General features: G+C 35.2%; 1 protein-coding gene across 4 annotated transcripts in view; it reads left to right on the forward strand.

Annotated features, from left to right (window-relative positions):
• Socs16D (Suppressor of Cytokine Signaling at 16D) overlaps nucleotides 1-14,895 on the forward strand; it is a 162,173-nt gene extending 147,278 nt beyond the window's left edge. For all 4 annotated transcript variants that reach the window (XM_090408619.1, XM_090408626.1, XM_090408613.1 and 1 more), the window contains one exon: nucleotides 14,259-14,895. In XM_090408619.1, coding sequence (XP_090264745.1) covers nucleotides 14,259-14,520 — 262 coding nt within the window. In that variant the 3' untranslated portion in view covers nucleotides 14,521-14,895. The remainder of the gene's footprint in view (nucleotides 1-14,258) is intronic.
• Nucleotides 14,896-21,810: the final 6,915 nt, after the last annotated feature.

Raw genomic sequence — 21,810 nt, forward strand, 5'->3', positions numbered from 1 at the left:
AATGTGCGCAAAATTGCCGAGACTATAGGCATTTCAAAAGAACGTGTAGGATATATTTTGCATGAAGAATTGAAAATGAAAAAGCTTTGCACAAGATGGGTGCTGCGCTTGCTCACAGCAGATCAAAAACACACTCGCATGAAAATCTGAACAGTTCTTGGAGCGTTTTAACAAGGATAAAACTGATTTTGTGAGTTGATTTATTACTTTGGATGAGACTTGGATTCACCATTACACATCAGAATCCAAACAGCAGTCAAAACAATGGACAGAAGCGGTTGTTCAGCGCCAAAGAAGACAAAGTTGGTTCCATCAGCAGGAAAGGTCATGGCATTGATGTTTTGGGATGCTAAAGGTATTTTGTTTATTAATTATCTTGAAAAGGGTAAAACAATAACTGGGGAATGATATTCCAATCTTTTAACCAGACCAGACTAGACTAGACTAGGTCTTTTCTCACAAAAAAATTTGTGAGAAAAGACCCAGTTTGCAGAAGAAAAAAAATCATCTTTCATCAGGAAATGCACCTGCTCACAAAGGTGTTTTGCCAATGGGAAAATTAAGGGATTTTCACTATGAATTGTTGGAACATCCACCCTATTTCCCCAGATTTGGCTCCCTCTGATTTCTGTCTCTTCCCAAAATTAACTCTTCTTTGCTGGTCAGCGTTTTTCTTCGAATCAAGAAGTGATTGCAACTGTAGAGGGGTATTTTGCAGATGTTACTGAGAACCACTACAGGGATGGGATAATGGTGCTGGAGCATCGCTGGAATAAACGTATTAGTCTTAAGGGGGATTATGTTGAAAAATAAAAAAAAAATTTGAAATTATAAATCTGTCTTTTCATTGTTAGGCCGAGAACTTTTCAGACCACCCTCATATGGTACCATCTGGATGTGAGAGTGGTGATAACATGGGTGAATAAAAGTTGTGCCCTTGGCAAGGTACTGGAGGTTCAACTGCCATTTGGAAGTCTATAGCATTTGATGCATCTGATTTGGATTTGTTAATGGTTTGAAGCTGTTGCAATTTGCAATATAGATGGAGTGAGTATTGGAGTTTTGGTCTTGAGCCACTTTTGGTATGCTGGGGATTTTTTAAGAACCACTGCTTTTATTTTGACCCAAGATTTTGGATGAATGAAGGCTTTCATTCCTATGAATGAATGTGATTTCTGTTGTTCAGTCTGAGCAAGTGTTTGAATCAGAAGAACCGAAGTATTAGTTGCATTTGGCACTCTGGTAGTGCCAAAGAACATGAGATTGAAAACTGTTGGGTGAAAGTTGTTCCACGGCAAAGGAGATTTGTGTGAGGTTACCAAGAAGCATGCACAGTATATTGGAAATAAATAGATTAACTAAATTAATCCATTTATTTCCTGTTTATTTTGTGGAACTGGAGGGGGGGGGGGGCAAATTTGAGTTCGAGACGTTGAAGTCCCCAAAAATGATGAGTTCACCATTGGGGGGGGGGGGGGGTTGTAGAGGTCAGATAGGTTATCAGATTTTGAAGAGCAGTAGAGACATCAAATGAAAGCTATAAGCTGGTTTGGTAAAGAGATTTCGAGACAGGGATGAAGTTTTACAATTCTTGCATGGGTTATCAGTTCTGATGAATGTACAAGTTGCCACCTTTAGTGGAAGGAACTGTGTAGTTGCAGTTAAGTGCACAGTGGGTATTTAGATTGCCTGCTATGAATAGAAACTCCTGATTTAGTTGACTGCTGTAAATGAGTGCAGTGTATATAGTTTGTTGCTAGGCCACATATGTTGTAGTGGATATGAAAACTTTCATGTTTTTTTTTCTTTTTTTAGTGGGAAAATCTTATGATGTGCAGTAAAATCATGTTTCATTGTGTTGTAATGCATTATATGAGGGAAAAAATAGTAATAAGAATTAGGTAAATGCACTGAGAGGTGACAGACTCGCAAACATACTGTCCATATGTGGCCTTGACAGTTTTACCTGCCACCACTATACTTGGATTCCCTCCAGTCACAAGCTGGCAACGTATGTGGCTACAGGATTTCGCACTAGCTGATTGGGAACCAAACTGGATTCATTACTATTCTATTTATTTCAGTCCTGTGCACTACTAGCATCCTACCTGCAGAACTGTTTTTCTGCTGTACCCTTCGAGTGGGGTGGGGTCTGCGTCTCCTGTAGTATGACTGGCATGTCATTGAGAATAGTACTCACACTGCATGTGGATAGGGGATGGACAAAAATCAAAAGACTTACTCTAGTGACCAAATGTGGCTGCAAGCCACCTCACACTTCCAGTAAGCAAGGTGGTGTGGTGGTATTTCATTGAGCTTTCTTAGTTTTTTCTACTGTAAACACCCCGAATTGAATTCCTAGAGACCAGAGAAATGCTTCAATATAACACAAAGTTTGCTATAGTGAGTTTAAGGAGGCAAAATAGATCTCCCCATTCTATTTCCTGGAAAAATCATACATAAGGTGCATCAACTGACAACATAAAATAGTATACAAATGCAAACAGTGGGAAATCTAAAAAAGAAGAGGACTGACACTGTTTTTCATAAATTAAGAAACAAAGAGAAAAATCACAATAACTCAGCTGGAATCCATCTAAAAGTCATCATCAATTTCCTGATGTGTACCCTACCCTCGAGGGGGGGGGGGGTGTTCAGGTTACTATGATAGAACTACATGATGAAGTTTACATTATTATTAATCTCCTATTAACGATTTTCCTCCAAATCAGTCTATTACTTGTGAGCACCCCAATATCAGGCACTTTGACTGAATCAATCCAACTAGGCCTTGGTCTTCATCTGGCTCTCTTTCTTGGCATCAAACACCTGCTGCAAGAATCTTTCCTAACCCATTCTATTTAATTGGCCATACCACTTTAGATTAGCTCTGCTGACACATTCTTCAATGCTAATAATGTCAGGTTCCTTTCTAATATCTTCATTTTTAATATGATTGTGCCAGTGATGCCATCTATTCACTTCCTTAATTTTTCTCAGAACTCTCATATCTGTGGTCTCTAGTCTTTGATCAAGTGCTTTTTTTCTAACCAAACTTTGAAAATTAAGAAACAAAGAGAAAAATCACAATAACTCAGCTGGAATCCATCTAAAAGTCGTCATCATCAATTTCCTGATGTGTACCCTACCCTAACCATCTTCAAATCCATAACTTAAAACTGGTGTGAACACCATCTTGTATACTGCTAGTTTGGTGTTTTGACTAATTTCTCTCTTATTCTATGTAAATTTATTCAGCTGGCCACCATATCGGTTTTGCTTATTCTGTTGTCTATTTCCAGATTTAACCTGCCATCTTCACTAAAAACTATGCCTTCATACCTGAAATATTTTACTTCTTCTATAGGATCTCCATTCAGAATGCGGCTGAAGTTTTCTATGCTCCTGTCTATTTTCATAGTTTTGGTCTTTTTATTGCTGATTTTAATGTGAAATTTGTTACAACTGTTATTCAGTTTAGTTAGAGAATTCTGGAGACTTGCACTAGATGTGTTTAGGAGTACAACATCTGTATAAAACAAAGAGCTAAGTTTGATATCTCCAATTCTAATATCAGGCCTGATGCCACTTTCTTGCATAATTTGATCCACATAGATGATGAATAGAAGTGGAGAAAATCTGCATTCTTGTCTTACTCCTGATGTTACATGAAACCATCTTCTTGTTTTCCTTCAATTTTAACTGCTGACTGACAAATTAAATATAGACTATGTATTATTCTGTATAATGCTCCATTCACCCTATATAATCGTGTTTTGAAAAGCTTTTTTCTGGCCACCTTTTCATATTCTTTTTCCAGATCCTTGTCATATTCCAATGATTTCTCAACTATCTTCTTAGAGTGAAAATCTGATCTTGAGAGATCAGATTTTCTTCTCCAAGTTTCTCTTCCACAACCTTTTTCTCATTCTTTTTTTTTTTTTTTTTTAAATTGATCCACGAAAGTACACAAGACCTGCAGCACATTAGTACCATACATGGACAAGAGGAACAGAAGAAAGGAGAAATCTGTTCACATTTTATTGAATGGCTGGAGGGTTGTAATCTCTGGGAATGCAGAGCAGGGGGGAGGGAGAGTAAATGGTTCCAAAGGACAGAAGTTTTTATATCCGATCCACACATGAAAAGCCACAAGGCCTATAGCACATTAGTGCCATGTGTGGGCAAGAGGAATAGAAGAGAGTTGGAGTCTGTTCACATCTTGCTTGAACAGCTGAGGGTTGTAATCTTTGGGGAAGAGACTGTTCCAAAGGACAGAAGTAGATGGAATAAAAGAGGAGTCAGTGAAGTTGGTTTGCTTTGCTGGTTATGCAAGTATGCTGCATAAATGTTACTTGGCACTTAGTAGAAAAAATTCCTCTGAAATTCTCACATTCAATTTTATTTCTTTTTTTATAGATGGATAGTAGAGCTCTCATAATGAGAGCTCTACTAAAATAGTTGGAATTTGACCTTTTGACCATCCCTCTGGATTATGCAGTGTAGCCACTGCAAAACTTTTATACCTCCATACTTAAAAAGTCAGATATCATCTACTCCAGCTACTTTTCTAAATTTCAAGTTTTTTACAGCTTTTTCTACCTCAAGTATTGATATGTACTCCTCTTTGTATTCCTCTTGAAAATTTTCTAGTATGGTTCTGTCACTGCTTGGTTTATTTAACAGTCTTTCTAAGTAATTACTCCAGACATCTAGGATAGCCTTATCTTCAATTTTTATGTCACCTTTATCGTCTTTGATTCCTTTTACAGTACTCTTCCTCCGTTTCTAAGCTTCTTCAATAACAGTCACCAATTTTGTCACCTACCTGATATTTTCTTACCAAGTCTTCCCATGACTTTTGTTTAGCTACTTTTACACACAGCTTGGCTCTCTTACATTTTCCTCTGTGTTCTTTTAGGGCATGTGCTGATTTATTTGCTAGGTACTTTTGGTGTACTTTCTTTTCCAGGGCTGCTTCTTTAACTTCTTATGTCCACCATGGTGTTCTTATTTTTCTATCCTTGCAGACAGTTGCCACTGAGACTCCAAGGTTTGTTTCATTTTTTCTTCAATAATGGTTGTATAGTCAAGTCCTACAATTTACTTTACAAACATTCCGCGTCAGAATGTTTGTAAAGAGGGCTACTACGTCAAAACTCACCATGATGTCAGAAGATTTGAGTTCTATATTCTTAATTTTAGAGACTTGTCTCTAAAATTAAGAAGATGTTCTCTCTGCTATCTCATTGTTAACTCTAGCTACTTTGAATTTGAAGGTAAACTTTACAAACTGGATAAAGAATTAGCAATGGGCAGCACCCTCTCTCCAATACTAGCGAATATCTTTTTTGAAGACTTTGAACAAAAGGCAATCTCTTCTTCTACTTTTAAACCAAAAATTTGGCTTAGATATGTGGATGACATATTCCTCATCTGGGAACACGGTATTCAGAATCTTCACACTTTTCTCAATCACTTAAACAATTATCAAGACATCAAATTAATCATGGAGATGGAAGAAAATGGATCTCTATGTTTCCTGGATGTTAAACTTACTAAAACACCTGAGTACATAAAAATCTCCATCTTTAGAAAACACACACAGGCAGATACCTGCATGCATCCTCACATCACTATCCAGCACAGAAGATGGATATCATCTCAACTCTAGTGCATCGTGCTAGATCTGTACTGTCAGATGAAGAGGAACTAAAAAAATAGCTACAACGTCTTGAAAGGACCTTCAAAAACAATGGCTACTCTTCCAAAAGTATCAATAAATAACTATACCACGGCAACAAAACAACATAGTAACGCAGGATGATCGTCAACAAAACAACGTAGAAATACATGATGACCCCAAAGGCTATATCTCCTTGCCATACATCAGCATGCTCTCCAAGAAACTGAGTAGAATTTTAAGAAAGTTTAACATAAAAACGTGCTTCTCTACTCTTCCCAAACTAAGATCAAGTTTAAGCAATCACAAACAAGCTCACAACCATCTACAATTCCCAGGTGTGTACAAAATCACATGTGACTGCAGGAAACCATACTATGGCCAAACGGAAAAGTCCATCCTCCTATGTTTCGAGGAACACCAAAGAGACATCGTTTACAAAAGAACTAGAACTAGTGCCCTCTCAAGCTATGTCCTGTTTTCGGTTAACACAAATAATGAAGGCCGCCAACATGAGATAAACTTGGACAACAACTTCAAACCTGCACATATGCCACAATGAAGTAGAATGCCACATAATCGAGTCTAAAGAGATTGTCATGGACCCTCTTCATATAAACAGTAACCTCAGCTATAATTTGCCTGACTCTTTTACCTCTGCTGTCAGATATTTGCACTCGTGAAATCACACGCGCACAGGTTTTCTAGCAATAGAACTTTAACACGGACTGTAGCTCCAGTTCAAAATAACTGTAGTTTATGGTTGATTTTGTAATTTATGGTTTTATAGTGACTCAATGTTTCTTTACAGTGTTTTTTATTGGCTTTCTTTGTTCTATCACGTCTGAAGAAGTCGGCCACCCCGATGAAACGTTCCATATTTTAATAAATTTCATTATTTATTCTAATTCTCTGATCTCAGTCAGTATATAAGAAGCATGAATATATATATATGTAATATAATGTCAGCTGCCTTCTCTGATGACTCAAAAAATTCTTCCTTAGTAGAATCTTCTATAGGATCATAAGCACAAATAAGGCTCATTGTCCATTTCCCCAATATGATATTTGCCTGCATCCTTTTTTCCTCGTGTTTGTTGTTGAATACTAAGGGATCTGTAAGCACATCATGCCATGTGTGGCGAACATATGAGGACTAAGAAGTTTTTTGAAGAGTTGCAGGTTGTAGCTGTTTGGGAATACTTCATGAGGAAGTCTGTTTCAGAGGACAGAGGTGGATGGAATAAAAGAGGAAGAATAGAATAGAAGTGTATTCAATTGTGTTTGCAGTTGCACATTAAAGGGGTGCTCTGCAGCTGTTCTTCTGTTAACAGGTGCAAAAAAAAGTGGAGGAATGATGGTTGCCAATTCACTGGAGCAGTAACCATGGAAGTACTAGATGCAGTGCTGAAACACTGTGCCAGTGATAGAGGTTGAAGTGAATCTTTAAGAAGGGAGGGGGATTATCTATGAGCCTAATTGCTTCTTGCCTCTGGATGCATCAAGGATTTTAAGAGAAGTTTTAGGTGCAGTATTCTATACATGGGTGGATTTGGGATTTATATAAAGTTAAGAGTTGGTTGGGTGTAAAATAGTCTCTTGAATGAAAGAGAATGCCAAGTTTCTTGGGTGCTGAGGAGGCTATTAATGTGATGTGTTTATGCCAGAAAAGACTGGAGGTAAATGCATTTTTGGAAATTATGGAGACAACTACCGTGTTTGAATAAAAACTTTAGTTTACTATTACTAAAATTTTACAATTCGACGTTTCGACCTTTATGTTAAGGTCATCTTCTGGAGCGTACAAATATACACAGGAAACAAGCTATACCACAATCATACTGGTTCGTTAAAGACACTGACTAACCGCTACCACATTTGTTGGCCTGACCTCTGGTGGGAAAAAAAAAAAAAAAAAAAAAAATTTATACATCAGCGCTAAAGTCCTATTATTTGTGTTGTCTACTATATACATATATTAACATTATATTAACATCATTCCAGCCAGTTGGAGTGGAATGGTTTCTAATAATAGCAGATTGGCTAGAGTCCTGACTTGTGTTGAATCTTTCAAATTAGGTTGGCTGAATGTGTGCCATCCAGATCCTTGGAATTTTCATACCATCTTTGTTGTTGATATTTGGGTGGTTTATCAGGATTTCGCAGGATTCTTTAAATTTTCTTTCGTACCATGTTTTTGTACGGTGTAAGGAGCAGGTGCTTTTCCAGTTGATTTGGTGTAAGGTGTTGAGTGCGTGGTCTGAGAGGCCTGCTTCACCATAATGGTTATATTTAATGTGTCTAATGTGTTCTTTTTTGCGTATAGGGATTGTCCGTCCTGTTTCACCAATGTACGGTAAGTTACAGGTGCAGCGGATGCAATAGACTCCAGGATGTGCTAATGGGAGGAGAGGGTCCTTAGAGGAGCTGAATATAGTTTTAAGTTTAGTGGGTGGTTTAAAGGTGGCATTAAGGTTATAATGTTGTAGGATTCTGTTGATTTTTTCTGATAACCCTTTAATGTATGGGATGGCTATGGTTTTACTGTAGTCTAGATTTGTTTTTGTTGTGGTTTTATAGAGTATTTTATTGACAGTATTTTTGTTATAGCCATTGTTGATGAATGTGTCACTAATGATTTTTAGTTCTTGTTTCAGGGCCTGCTGGTTAGAGCAAATAGTTGTGGCTCTGTTTTTAAGGGTGTTTATGACTCCATTAGATTTTATCTACCACATTGAAAGAGGCATCAGATCCCTACCTAACAACATAGCAGACAAAATACGACTAGAAACCAGTAATGTCCTAAATACCAAGAAAACCATACAGAATAACCTGACTAAAACAGAATTAGCAGCAATCAAATCGTTAAAAGCCAAACAAAACATAATAATAACGAAAGCTGATAAAGGCAGTGCCACTGTTGTCCTTGACAGGTCAACATACATACTGCAAATGAACCAACTAGTAGCCGATAACAACACATATAAAATGGTGAATTATAACCCAACAAAGAGGATAAAGGACAAAACAGAAAAACTATTAAAGTCCGTCACTTCTTGGCCACCAGACACAGTTAAAAAACTCAAACCCCACTATGCCCGCCCCCCCAGAATATATGGGGTTCCGAAAATACACAAACAAAATGTGCCCCTTCGACCAATAGTGGAAGGAATAGACAGTCCCAATTACCACCTAGCCAAGAAATTAGCGGCAACACTCAAGGAGTTGGTAGGTCATTCCCCCTTCTACGTAAAAAACACACAACACTTTATAAACATAATCAAAAACATAACACTCGACAAAGACGACTTATTAGTCAGTTTTGACGTTTCTGCCCTTTTCACTAATGTCCCCATCAATGACACAATTCTACTACTACAAAACAAATTTCCGCCCGACATTACGGCCCTCTTTGCCCACGTACTAAAGTCCGGTTACTTCGTGTGGCAAAACAAATTCTACCTACAAAAGGAAGGTACGGCCATGGGCTCACCATTATCCCCCCCAATCGCGAACTTCTACATGGAAACCTTTGAGCAAAGGGCTCTTGATTCCGCCATGCTTCGACCGACAATCTGGCTCAGATACGTTGACGACGTGTTCGCGATCTGGCCGCACGGTCGACAAACGCTAAACACATTCCTCAGCCACCTAAACAAACAACACGAACGCATACAATTTACCATCGAAATCGAAAACCAAAATTCGCTCCCGTTCCTAGACACACTAGTTACACGTCTTCCTTCAGGCAATCTATCCTTCACGGTCTACCGAAAACCTACACACACGGGCCAATACATACATGCGAATTCATATCACCACCCAGCACAAAAATATGGAGTCATAAACACCCTTAAAAACAGAGCCACAACTATTTGCTCTAACCAGCAGGCCCTGAAACAAGAACTAAAAATCATTAGTGACACATTCATCAACAATGGCTATAACAAAAATACTGTCAATAAAATACTCTATAAAACCACAACAAAAATGAATCTAGACTACAGTAAAACCATAGCCATCCCATACATTAAAGGGTTATCAGAAAAAATCAACAGAATCCTACAACATTATAACCTTAATGCCACCTTTAAACCACCCACTAAACTTAAAACTATATTCAGCTCCTCTAAGGACCCTCTCCTCCCATTAGCACATCCTGGAGTCTATTGCATCCGCTGCACCTGTAACTTACCGTACATTGGTGAAACAGGACGGACAATCCCTATACGCAAAAAAGAACACATTAGACACATTAAATATAACCATTATGGTGAAGCAGGCCTCTCAGACCACGCACTCAACACCTTACACCAAATCAACTGGAAAAGCACCTGCTCCTTACACCGTACAAAAACATGGTACGAAAGAAAATTTAAAGAATCCTGCGAAATCCTGATAAACCACCCAAATATCAACAACAAAGATGGTATGAAAATTCCAAGGATCTGGATGGCACACATTCAGCCAACCTAATTTGAAAGATTCAACACAAGTCAGGACTCTAGCCAATCTGCTATTATTAGAAACCATTCCACTCCAACTGGCTGGAATGATGTTAATATAATGTTAATATATGTATATAGTAGACAACACAAATAATAGGACTTTAGCGCTGATGTATAAATTTTTTTTTTTTTTTTTTTTTTTCCCCACCAGAGGTCAGGCCAACAAATGTGGTAGCGGTTAGTCAGTGTCTTTAACGAACCAGTATGATTGTGGTATAGCTTGTTTCCTGTGTATATTTGTACGCTCCAGAAGATGACCTTAACATAAAGGTCGAAACGTCGAATTGTAAAATTTTAGTAATAGTAAACTAAAGTTTTTATTCAAACACGGTAGTTGTCTCCATAATTTCCAAAAATGCATTCGGATCACCGTGCAAGCCTAAAAGAAAGGACTGGAGGTAAATGTTGGGCCAAGCAAAGAGATCTGATCTTGTCTGTGTGCTACTGAGATTTTACAGTAGTAAATCTCAGTAGTACTCTATCTCTTTTACATGAGAAAAGGCAAGACTGTGTTCTGGTGGCATTGAACATGAAAAGGTTATCCTCACCCATTGATGTGTGATATGTAGATCAATGTTTAAGGCACTAGTTGTAGATCTTATAGCCAGGAATGTCAGAATTCTGCGTGATTTGTCAAATGAGTAGGATGAGCGGAGAGTAGGTCATTTATATACAGGAGAAAGAGAATAGGTGAACAGAGCCTTGAAGCACCAGCATTGGTGTGCTTGTGGAGAGGGAGTCATTACCATGACTAGCAGAGAACAACCAGAGAGAAAGCTGGCTACCCATTTACAGAGAGTGACAGGGATACTGAAGGATGACAATTTGTTTAGTAGACCTCAAGCTCCCCCCCCCTACACACACACAGGTGAATGCTTTGGAAATGTTAAGGGCAACAGCACTTCTCTGAACCTTTTCATGGTACGTGTCCAGTGGTCTGTGATGTAAGCTACAAGGTCGGTTGTGAATATTGAATGTTGGAATTCGTACTGATGGTTGCTGATTAATTCGTGGGCCTTTAGTAGTGGAGGAGTTGGCTTTTGATGACTTTCTCCATTATTTCGGAGAGGTTAAAGGTGATGGCAATTGGTCGGTAGTTTGATGGCCAACTTCTATTGCCGTTTTTTTTTTTTTCTTTTTTTTTTTTTGGAATAGGATGGATATGAGATTGCTTCCATGCATTGGGATGAGTACCTGATATGTATTGTAAATTATACAGATGATGTCAGCTCTGGAGCAGAATGTTTGAGAATAATTTGAGAGATGCCATCAGGACCAGAAGGCTTTTTAGTATCCAAGTTATTCAGTAATTTTCTGATGTTTTTTGAAAAACTATAGGAGGCATAAGGTGCTTAGATTTCAGTATGGTAGGATGTGATTTCTCTTGGTCATCTATGCAGGAGTTTGAGGAAAAGAGTGATGCCAGGAGGTCAGCTTTATCTTTTTGGTGAAGTAACAGTGGTGCCATCAGCAGGATGATGAGGGAGAGAGGCTGAAGTGTAGGAGAGCAGAAATTACATCCAACAGTCTGCAAGGGATCAGAAAGCATAATTCCATTTGGACAGGTGGTAAGTTTTCTGTTGTTGTCCTTTATGAAATTGAATCTGGATTTGCTGATGACATGACTGATTTGCATATGTTACATTTTTTGATACAGGCAAAGTATGATGCTGGAGTTTTTAATGTGAGCTACATGCAATAAGCTGAATTGTTTTCTTTGTCTGCTTTGATACACTTTCTATTGAACCAGAGTTTGGAGAGCAGATGAGGATTCTGGTTAGATTGGGTGATGGAGGCATTCATGCCATGTCTGTCTCATTTGGAGCAGATGTTGGGATTGGATGTGGAGAAGCAATAGATCAACTAAGGAAAGGAGTAGAAATTCTGGAGGTCATCCCAGTTGGCTCATTTGTAGTGCCAGAGGATCCGGGGGTTGGGAGTGGTTGGACGAGAGGTGTTCTGTGAGAGATGAGACTTGTACAAGATTGTGGTCTGAGTTGCTGGTTGTTGCAGGTGGTTGAGTTTCATGGAAAGAAACATGCAGATATTTGAGTGGTTATTGGTGTTTGGAGACCAATAAATGCAACAAATGAATGTTACTACATGAAGCAAGGAATCTTTAAGCCATAGAAGTTGAAAAGCAAGGGATTCCACATTAGCCATTCTCTGACAGGCTGCTATGTCAGATTTCACAAAGCACAAGTGCCACCCTTCTCATGAAAAGAATCGTGAAGTATGTAGTTTGGGTACTGGAGGTAGACAGTAGTAGATGTAGCAGCCATCTGGGTTTCTGTCAGCAATAAAATGTCTAGTTTGTTAGTAAAGTGAATGTGAAGTGAGTTTTAAGTGAAGAGATTCTGGCATGGTTTGTATGTTGTGACTAGTTGTGATGCAACTTTTTAGATAGGATTAATTTATGCTGGAGGTTTGCTTTCATTGCAATGTCACTGTTATTGTTTGTGCGAGTCTTTGTAAGTTTGATTAGATGGATGGATATAATGGGGACATGCATTGAGAAGATAGACATGACATCCATACAGAGAGAAACCAGTCTCTGTGCCATGACTTGTCCTTGATAGTGCCCCTACATACTATTGCCTGGACTCCCTTTCCAGGCACTACCTAGCAGAGTATGTGGCAGTGGGATTATGCACCAGTTGATCAGGAAGCCTCCTGACTTGTCATTGACAGGTTCGAGCCCATGCTCTAACTGGCAACTGGCCTGCAATCTCACTGTTTTAACTGATGTGCCCTTAAAGTGGAGGAGGATGTTATTGTCATGGTCTTGAAGGCTATTGCTGGACACTGCATGGAAAGGAGAGTGAGGGGGGGGGGGGGGGGAACAGAAACCAGAATTCCTAGTGATTAACTACTCCTTCCTTTCTCTCATGAATGATGCATGAATGTAACATCTTGTACTTGTTGTTTAGAAGAATGTCACCTGGTTTGATCTTCTTTGCTTTAATATTAATTATATCAATGTGATACTTCTCTAATTCTTTTGCCAGTCCCCCCTCCCCTTATTAATACTTCTTATGTTGATGATGCCTGCTTTGAATTCTGCTGTTGTTGAGTTCAAGTTTATTCCAATAGCTGACTTTTCAGCTATCTTTGCACATTTCAGGTTTTAGTTGCTTTTTCTACCTCAACTTTGTTATATCTCTTGAATGTTTTCAAGGGGCATAACAATAAAAACAGCAGCTGTATTTAACCAGATGAAGCCCCAGTCAACATGAAATTTCATGTTGTACCATCATTTTGTTTTAGTTTAAACCAATACAAAATACAATTTGGTTGCCTGAATCTCAGTCTGCCAGCACATTCTTATTGTTCATTATCTAGGTAGAAGATACCTACTTACAAGGTGCACTACAGTCTGGTGAGAATTGGACATTAGAAGTCCTTTCTGGGTGTCATGTTTCTTAAAAGATTATGTAGTGGTCTCCTCCCAGTTATCTAGCTTTGACCCTTAAGTGATCCCCAGTTGGCTTTCCACATTCCTTATTAGTTTTGTAGAATCTCTTCTCAGCTACTGTCGTCATTCCTAAAGCAACCTCGTATGGAAATACAATGAGCCAGACAGGTTTTCATTTCTCTTGGCCTGGATAATACTAAGCATCTTAACAAAAAAATTGATTGTCTAATATCAAATATATTATAATGTAATATCAAAATGCAGTGTTATTTAGATATTAAATTGTAATATGGAATAATGAATACAGAGGTTAGTATCAAGGATAAAAAGGATTGCTTTTCTTATGTCAAATACTTATCAGTGTGGGTATATTATGTCTGCCACTTGCTATTGAAATCGTTTTATACTGATGTTTCTTATAACTATTCTTCTCATTTCTACTAAAACTTTTTTTCTTGTGTGTTTTATCATTAATGTATGTATGTTGTACCCCTGTAAGATGTATGGTATATTTTACAAGGATTAATGATATATGTATCATTAAAATATAATTTGGAAAATTGAATTACAATAATCTGCTTAACTTATGAAGAGTTTGTTTATTGTGTAAGTTATTTTGTCAACAATAACAATGTTTGTTTATTTGTTTCAGGTTTGTCATTCTAAAAACTGTTAGAAGGGACTTGATTGACACTTTGCCTTTGCCTAGAAGGCTCAGAGACTACCTCAACACCTCCCATTATTATTCTGAAGAGCTTGCTAATTTGTCTCTTCAGAGTAAAAAGTCCCACGAAACAAAAGAGAAAGGTTCAGATTCTAGTCAAAAGTCAGTGTCATCAGAACACAGGAATGATGAGCCTCGTGAAACTACTACCACCAGTAGGTCTTCAGATCATCAGTCTGGCAGTGGATGATGTTTGCATCATTTAGGTGAAGAAGAGAGGTTAACTTATCAGTTGCTTGCTATACTATGTTTTACTAAACAGACCTTGTTTTCAACAAGGACTTACTTAGTTTTATGAATTTAAATTATTGAGCAGCTGTTGTAGAAGTATGTTGGTTTTTCACGTATGTGTATATGTGGATGGGTGATTGTGGGAATATGTGTGTGTGTATGTATGTGAGAGTGGTTTCATCCTACCGTGTTCTTTGTAAGATGCATGGTATATTTTGCAAGGATTAATGATGTGTGGAAATGGCACTTTTCACCTTTTCCCTCAAGCTTCATAGGGAGTGGTCACAGTGTGACAAGTTTGTCCTGTTCCTACAATAAAATTGTTAGAAATTTTGCTATAGTATGTTTTGTAGCATATATACATATATATATACATACATACACATACACACAAACATGAAAGATTTACATATATATATATATACATATATATATGTACATAGAAACATATACATTTAATAATTTAACCTTGAAATCTGATTCCTCCAATCTCTTTTGATTATTATTTTTTTTAACATTTTAATTAGTTTTTAAATTTAACATCTTGTAGTTTTTTCTCCAGTTTTAGGTATTTTTTAATTGGTTTAGTTTTTTATTTATTTTTTTAATTAAAATGTATTTTTAATTTTTTAGATATAAATTAATTTTAAATTGCTTTTCATTGAGAGCAAAATAAATCCTGGTCTAAAAATGTGAGGTAATGGTTTACATATTTGATATAATCTTCAAATACTCTGAAGTCTTATTTGAATATTATCACATTATTAAAGTACCAAAAATGCCTGAGTATTTGATTAACCATTTTCTTTATTTTTAGCACAATATTTTCACTTGACATTTTCTTAGATGATAACAAATTTCTATAAACAAACGAAATGTTTATATATGCTTAGAATTTTATATACTCTGTTTTGTACCTCAACATAGTTGGTGTAATATAAAAGTTCTTCAGGTGAAAAATTTTATACATGTAATGTGCTACTTGGAATTCTGGTATTTTCAGAAACCAGCTTTTTTTTTTTTAACCTAATATTTGTCAGTGTGCATTACTTCAACATATTAATCACTGAATAATTCTTATTTGTAGTACTTATGTGTCTGCCTACTTGACATTTACAGTAAAAAATATGCAATATATCCTACAGATGAAGGGGGCAAATGTTTGGAAGCAGTTTTTTGGCTTCAAAAATTTTCTTGCTTGAACTGATATGTTGAGGTAGCATAAGCAAACAGCATAGAAAAGTACTTATCATTTTTTACCTATTGTGACATTTTTGCAAAATATGAAATTTCAGAGAAAAGTCTAATTACTTTTGTAAGCAGTTATACTTAAATGCATGAAGTAGCCATTTTTCTGGAATAGAAATATTAAATATATATATATATATATATATATATATATCACAAAATAATGTCATTTGTCTCTAAAATGATCATAGAAACTAATATTCGGTTTTTTTAAATGATAACACACACACACACACACGCATTTCAGATTAAACAGAATGTATTGTTTTTAGATATAACAAATTTGTGCTTTTCACTTTGACCTACTGATATGCACACTGCAGGAAAAAAAACACTTTGTTTAATTTCTCTCCATCTTCCTCCCTGCTGCCACTTTAATGGCTAAGTATAAATGTGTTTGCCTTTGATTTATTTATTATTTTTTTCTTTGTATGCTTCTTTAATATATTTTTAACTATGTAGATTTTTTTTATTCATTAATTTTTTGACATTTTTAATTTATCCTCTCTTTTTTAAACATATGGCTTAACATAACTTTCACAACAAATTCAAAATATGAGAGCTATTCCCTGCTACAGTTATTAAATTATACATTACTTGCTTTAGTTTTCTGTACGTATACAGCAGAGTCCTAATTTTCATGCTACTATTGTATTTATTTTAAAAAAAAAAAAAAAAAAACTGAAATGGGTTTCTCTTGAATTTCTAAGTCTTAGAAATGCCAAATTATGAAATAACTCCCAGAAGTTCATCGGAAGCGATAGTAAACAGCAGATTAAGAATATAAAATAAACAAATCCTCAAATGTCTTTTATTTATTTAGATTAACACATCCTCACTAGACTATGTTTTGCGTATGTTGTGCAGCTGGTGGTAGCTTACTTAACTTTGTAGTATGTCCCTTCCATTTCGGGTAGATATGCAGGCACATTTCTGTAATTGGCAATGTGTATGACATGCCAATATTTTCGGTGAAATTTTTGTGTAAAATTAATATTTGTGATCAGTTTTCATGGTATACCTACACTTTTAGAAATTTAAAAATACAAATAGTTATAGAATTTCTCTTAATTATCAGTGAAGTATGCAACTAGAAAGAAAAACATATTTTCCCTTCCAATCTAACTTTGGTTTTTCTCAAAAGCACACATAATCAATTGTTGCATGGGCTAACAAATGGCAGACTGAAGTTTGAGATGATTTGTTGCATCCCATTCCTCATGGGCATGTACTGTCTGACCACAGATATGACCCTTGGCTGGCAGTGTGCCAAGAAGAGGCAGTTCATATTGAAGGGGAGACAGGAATAAGCGATGTACAAATCCGTTACCAACATGCATGCTTTTGTACGTAAAATTTTCCAACTGTTGTACAAGCAAAATAGTTACCACTTTAAAAACTAGAATTTTCATTAAAAAAAGCTAATTTTCCGATATATAATTATAAACACTCATCCCACAAAACTCATTGATTATCCTGTTATTGGAATGGATTCTCCTTCTGCCATGCGCAGAAGTGTCCAGGGATCTCGCACTTCTGGTTGCACAGTACTGACTGAAATTTCAGTCAGTACTGACACAATTTGTGCTGTGCCTAGGGCAAACAATTTAATATTATAAAAATTTCCATACTGTGGTAGACTGCATTATTAAATGGAATTTACCACTGCTTGGTGTTAGCATTATTATTTTTTTTTTTTAACACATTCACACCGGGCACAACATAAATTATGTCACTTACTTGGTACCAAATAATTAATTTAGTACCAAGTACTGTAGTAAATCATATTTGCACCTCCAGAAATTTTATTTTATATGTATTTATTTTCATTTTTTTGTATGAATGATAGAATGTGCTCACCATAACTACTAAGTACTTTGAGAAAGTGCTTTCAGCATGTTTATGAAGTATATAATGAAGTCATCTCAGTCTAGTAAATTATCATTCAGTGATAGTGTTGCAGGTTGCTTTTAATTATTATTGTTTTACTTCCTACCATGGCTTAGCTTCAGATTTTAAAATATTTGTCATTTAATTTTTCACCGCATTTTTACCGTTATGCTCTCCCATATACATATTAACATTCATTTTGATCATAACCTCTTTCATTCATAACTGTCTACCCTGTTTATTCTTACTGCTCATATTTTGTCATATTGATGCAGTATTCCACATTCAAACTCAGATCCTGTGTAGAAAACAAAATTTCTAATACTTTAATAGTGAAAGAAAAAAAATGAATAATTGGTTGTTGCACTTATCACTGTTTCATCACTAACATAATTAGTTAAGGTGTTTAGTTTTAATCTTATAAACTATAATTAGCAGTTACATATTTTAAGATGTGAAGTTTGAAATTATTAATGGTGAATGAGTTATTTTGTTTACTCGGTTTTCATCACATTTGTTGTGTGGCATTATCATATATTTCAATGGAAAAACCCATTTGCTTAAAAACATGATTTTGTTACAAATTTTCTTTGTTAAATTTACTATAAGTAACTTTTGAATTGTGTAAATAGACAATTTAAATTGATTTGGGTTAGGGATGTCTGCAGAAACATTCAGCCATTAGAAATGTATTTCAAACTTTGCTTCATATGACTTTTAACTTGTAAAATTCAAAAAAAAACAATATATATATATATATATATATATTAGGGCATCAAATGATCACTGTTATCAGCATAATGTCTGAAATAGAATCAGCTAGATAATTAAACAATTTGGATAAAATCCTTTAAAATTTGAAAATGAAAGTAGCTTTTAAATAAAATTAGTAGTATTAGTGGAGTAATAAATGTATTAGTAGAGAAAGAGAGAGAGCTTGAAACGAAATTTATTTAAAAAGACAAAAATTCTTTAACTATCTTTATTGCAAATAAGTTTTGCTTATTATAGCAGCTTATTTTGGAGGCTGTAGTTTATTAAAAGAAATTAGTATTTAATTATATTTGAATTGCGAAGTGCAATGTGAGAGTGCTATACTTCGTATGGGAAATAAGTAAACTTTCAGCTGTTGGTAAAATTAATAAATTATTTTCTTGCTGCATCAGTAGTGTGATTAATAAACTTTTATATTGAGGATTTAAAAAAAAAAATCATTAAATGAATGTTTCATGTTTGTGACATTATTTCAAGCAGACCATTTTGGGGGAAAATATTGTTCTTATATATGAATGATGTGATATAGCAATAATGTATTTGAAAAGATTTTAGAAAATGTATCAAATAGGCTCCCCTGTAAATATAAGAATTTCAAGGATGATGTAATTATGCAAGATATCATGCATGCATTATGCAATATTAAAAAAAATCCCCGCAAATAGTATATGCAGTTTATTAAAATAAAATTGCAAAATATTAATAAATACATTTTTATATACAAAAAAAAGTATTTCCATTAGGGAACATGTTGGGAGGAGGGATTAATGAGAAGCAGGCTATTCATTCATTCCTTCATTCAAAAATTCTCGCTCGTAAAAATTAAATGCAAAATTCATTTTGATATGCTATTTTTAAAAAAGAAAGTTATTGCCAAGTTGCATTCCATTATTATCCTTGCTTTTGATAGTGATTTGACTTTTCAGCTATGTTAGTACTTCATTTCTGTGAGTACACTAAATTTCACATTCCATGTACCAGTATTCTTTAGCTAGGTATGTGAGTAACTTGGAAACCTAAAAATTCACAAAATATATTATGATGATATTATTTAATCATAAAGTAGTTGGGTAGATGGGTGCTGATGCACCATATGAAAACACTGTATTATATGTCTCTCAAAAGCCAAACTGACCAACTCCATGAAATCAAAAGTAGAGAAAATTTGTTATAAATGTTTTTTAAAATTTAGCTTGAAATATGTGAACAAACAAATATTATATTTATAGTGAATTTTTATGTATGTTTTATATTACAAGATATAAAATACATAAAAATAAATATATCAAAGAAATTTGTTCAAATTTTCTATAAAAGTATGAAATTGATTTGGAAACTGAAAATATGAAAATTGTAAGAATAAGTTACCAGTTGTTTAGTAGAGACCTCCACGTTAGACATATTTTTTGAATAACAGTTTCACACATGTAAGAGAACTAAATATATAGGAGTAATAAATTATACCCTTGATAGTGCCTGTCTTGAACTCAGCTGCTGTTTAGTTGGAGTTTGTTCTAGTAACTGACTTTCCACTGTTCACCCCAGTTCTTTGACAAAAAAACAATCAGGTCCTTATTTAACCAGGCAATATCCCAGCCAGCATGGCATGGCTTTCATCTCATCTTGTATCATCATCATCATCATCGTCTTTTGGTTTAAGACAATACAGAATATAGTTTGGTTGGCCAAATCTCAAATAGGCAGCCTATTCTTGTTTGTTTAGTATCCAACTAGATAACTACTAATGGAGGTGCCTCACAAGAAAGTAAGAATTGTACAGTTGGTTAGGAATTTGTCACACATCTTCCTTCCAGCAGTCTTTCCTTCACTGTTTACTGGAAGCCTAGACATACTGGCCAATATCATTAACACACTAAAAACTGTAGCCATTTCATACATTAAAGGGATATCAGATAAAATAAGCAGAATACTACAAAATTACTGATTTCTCTAGAGATGTGGCCACTAAAAGGAATGATGCAAATTAGCTAGACAGAAAATGTTTTATTCATGTAAGCCTTTGAAAGAGAAAACAAAAAAGTTAAGTGAATAAAACTGGAAGAGGATAATGAAATTCTTAGACTGACCAATGCGATCATCACAGGAAAACCTTAATTCCACCTTTTAAACCTTCTGCAAAATTAAAGAACTTAGTCAACTCATCCAAGGATTCACTTTTCCACTGGCCCACCCTGGGGTATATCTTATTCATTGTACCTGTAATTTGCCCTATATAGGTGAAACAGGATGCACAATTCCTATCCGAAAAAAAGTAACATAAACATTAAAATTAACTACTAGGGTCTGTAAGTTTTTAAAAAACTGTTTTTTTTTTTTTTTTGGATAAATTTGTAAAATTCAAAAACCAGTTTGTAAATTTAAAAAATTGGTTTTAGATACTAGAATTAATATGTAAAAATTAATTATTTGATTAAAAACGTTAACATTTTGACTTAAATCGCCTTGGGCACAAGCATATTGTAGTAAAACTAATCTTCATGAGTCAAGCGAATGTTTAACTTGCAAATCCACAAATGACAACACAGCTGATGTCATCAGTCAGTGTGCTCACGTGCACCCCGCCAGACCAGTTTAGTCCTGCGTACTACCCATACTACACAGTACACGATGCATTGCAACAGCTCCGTTCACCCTGAGTTTAATCACAAGCAGGAATAGGAAGTTTATGTTATAGCTTGTTATTATTCTTGTTTTAGTTAGTAAAAACAAAAACAACATAAATAAATTTATTAATATCTATTCTAATAATATAACATTCTTTCATTATTAAATATTAATGTCAATGATAAAAATATTTAAAATATTTCTTTTGATTTTAGACCAAAATGAATGTTGCAAATAAGTCAGAGGTTTGGGATAATTTCAAAAAGGTTGAAAAAGACAAGGCATGGTGCAGTCGTGATAAAATGTTGAGCTGCAAAGGATCATCTACGAGCAATCTCCATAATCATCTGAAAGCAGTTCATAAAATAATAATCGAAAAGCAAGAAACACCTGGACCCTCTTCCTGCCCACAAAAACAAGCCAGTATTTTTAATTTCATGAAAAGGAGCAGTTTAGAAGAAATTATAGCAAAACTTGCTGCAATGGATGGATGTCCATTAATAGTATTACAACAAGCTCGTTCATACGAGTCATTGCAACAATGCGAATATTCATTACCAAAAAACAACTCTTGAGTAATGGATCTCATTCATTTGTTTTATGACAATGCCAAATGTGAAACTATAAATGAAATGGATTGTATTAAGAAGAATGGAAAAAAATTTTTCTGTAACTTTAGATTAGTGGCCTAGCAAAAGAAATCACAGATATC

Source organism: Typopeltis vanoorti, chromosome 2 (assembly GCF_054136105.1).
Source record: "Typopeltis vanoorti isolate ZY-2024b chromosome 2, IOZ_Tvanoo_1.0, whole genome shotgun sequence".
Taxonomy (NCBI): domain Eukaryota; kingdom Metazoa; phylum Arthropoda; class Arachnida; order Uropygi; family Thelyphonidae; genus Typopeltis; species Typopeltis vanoorti.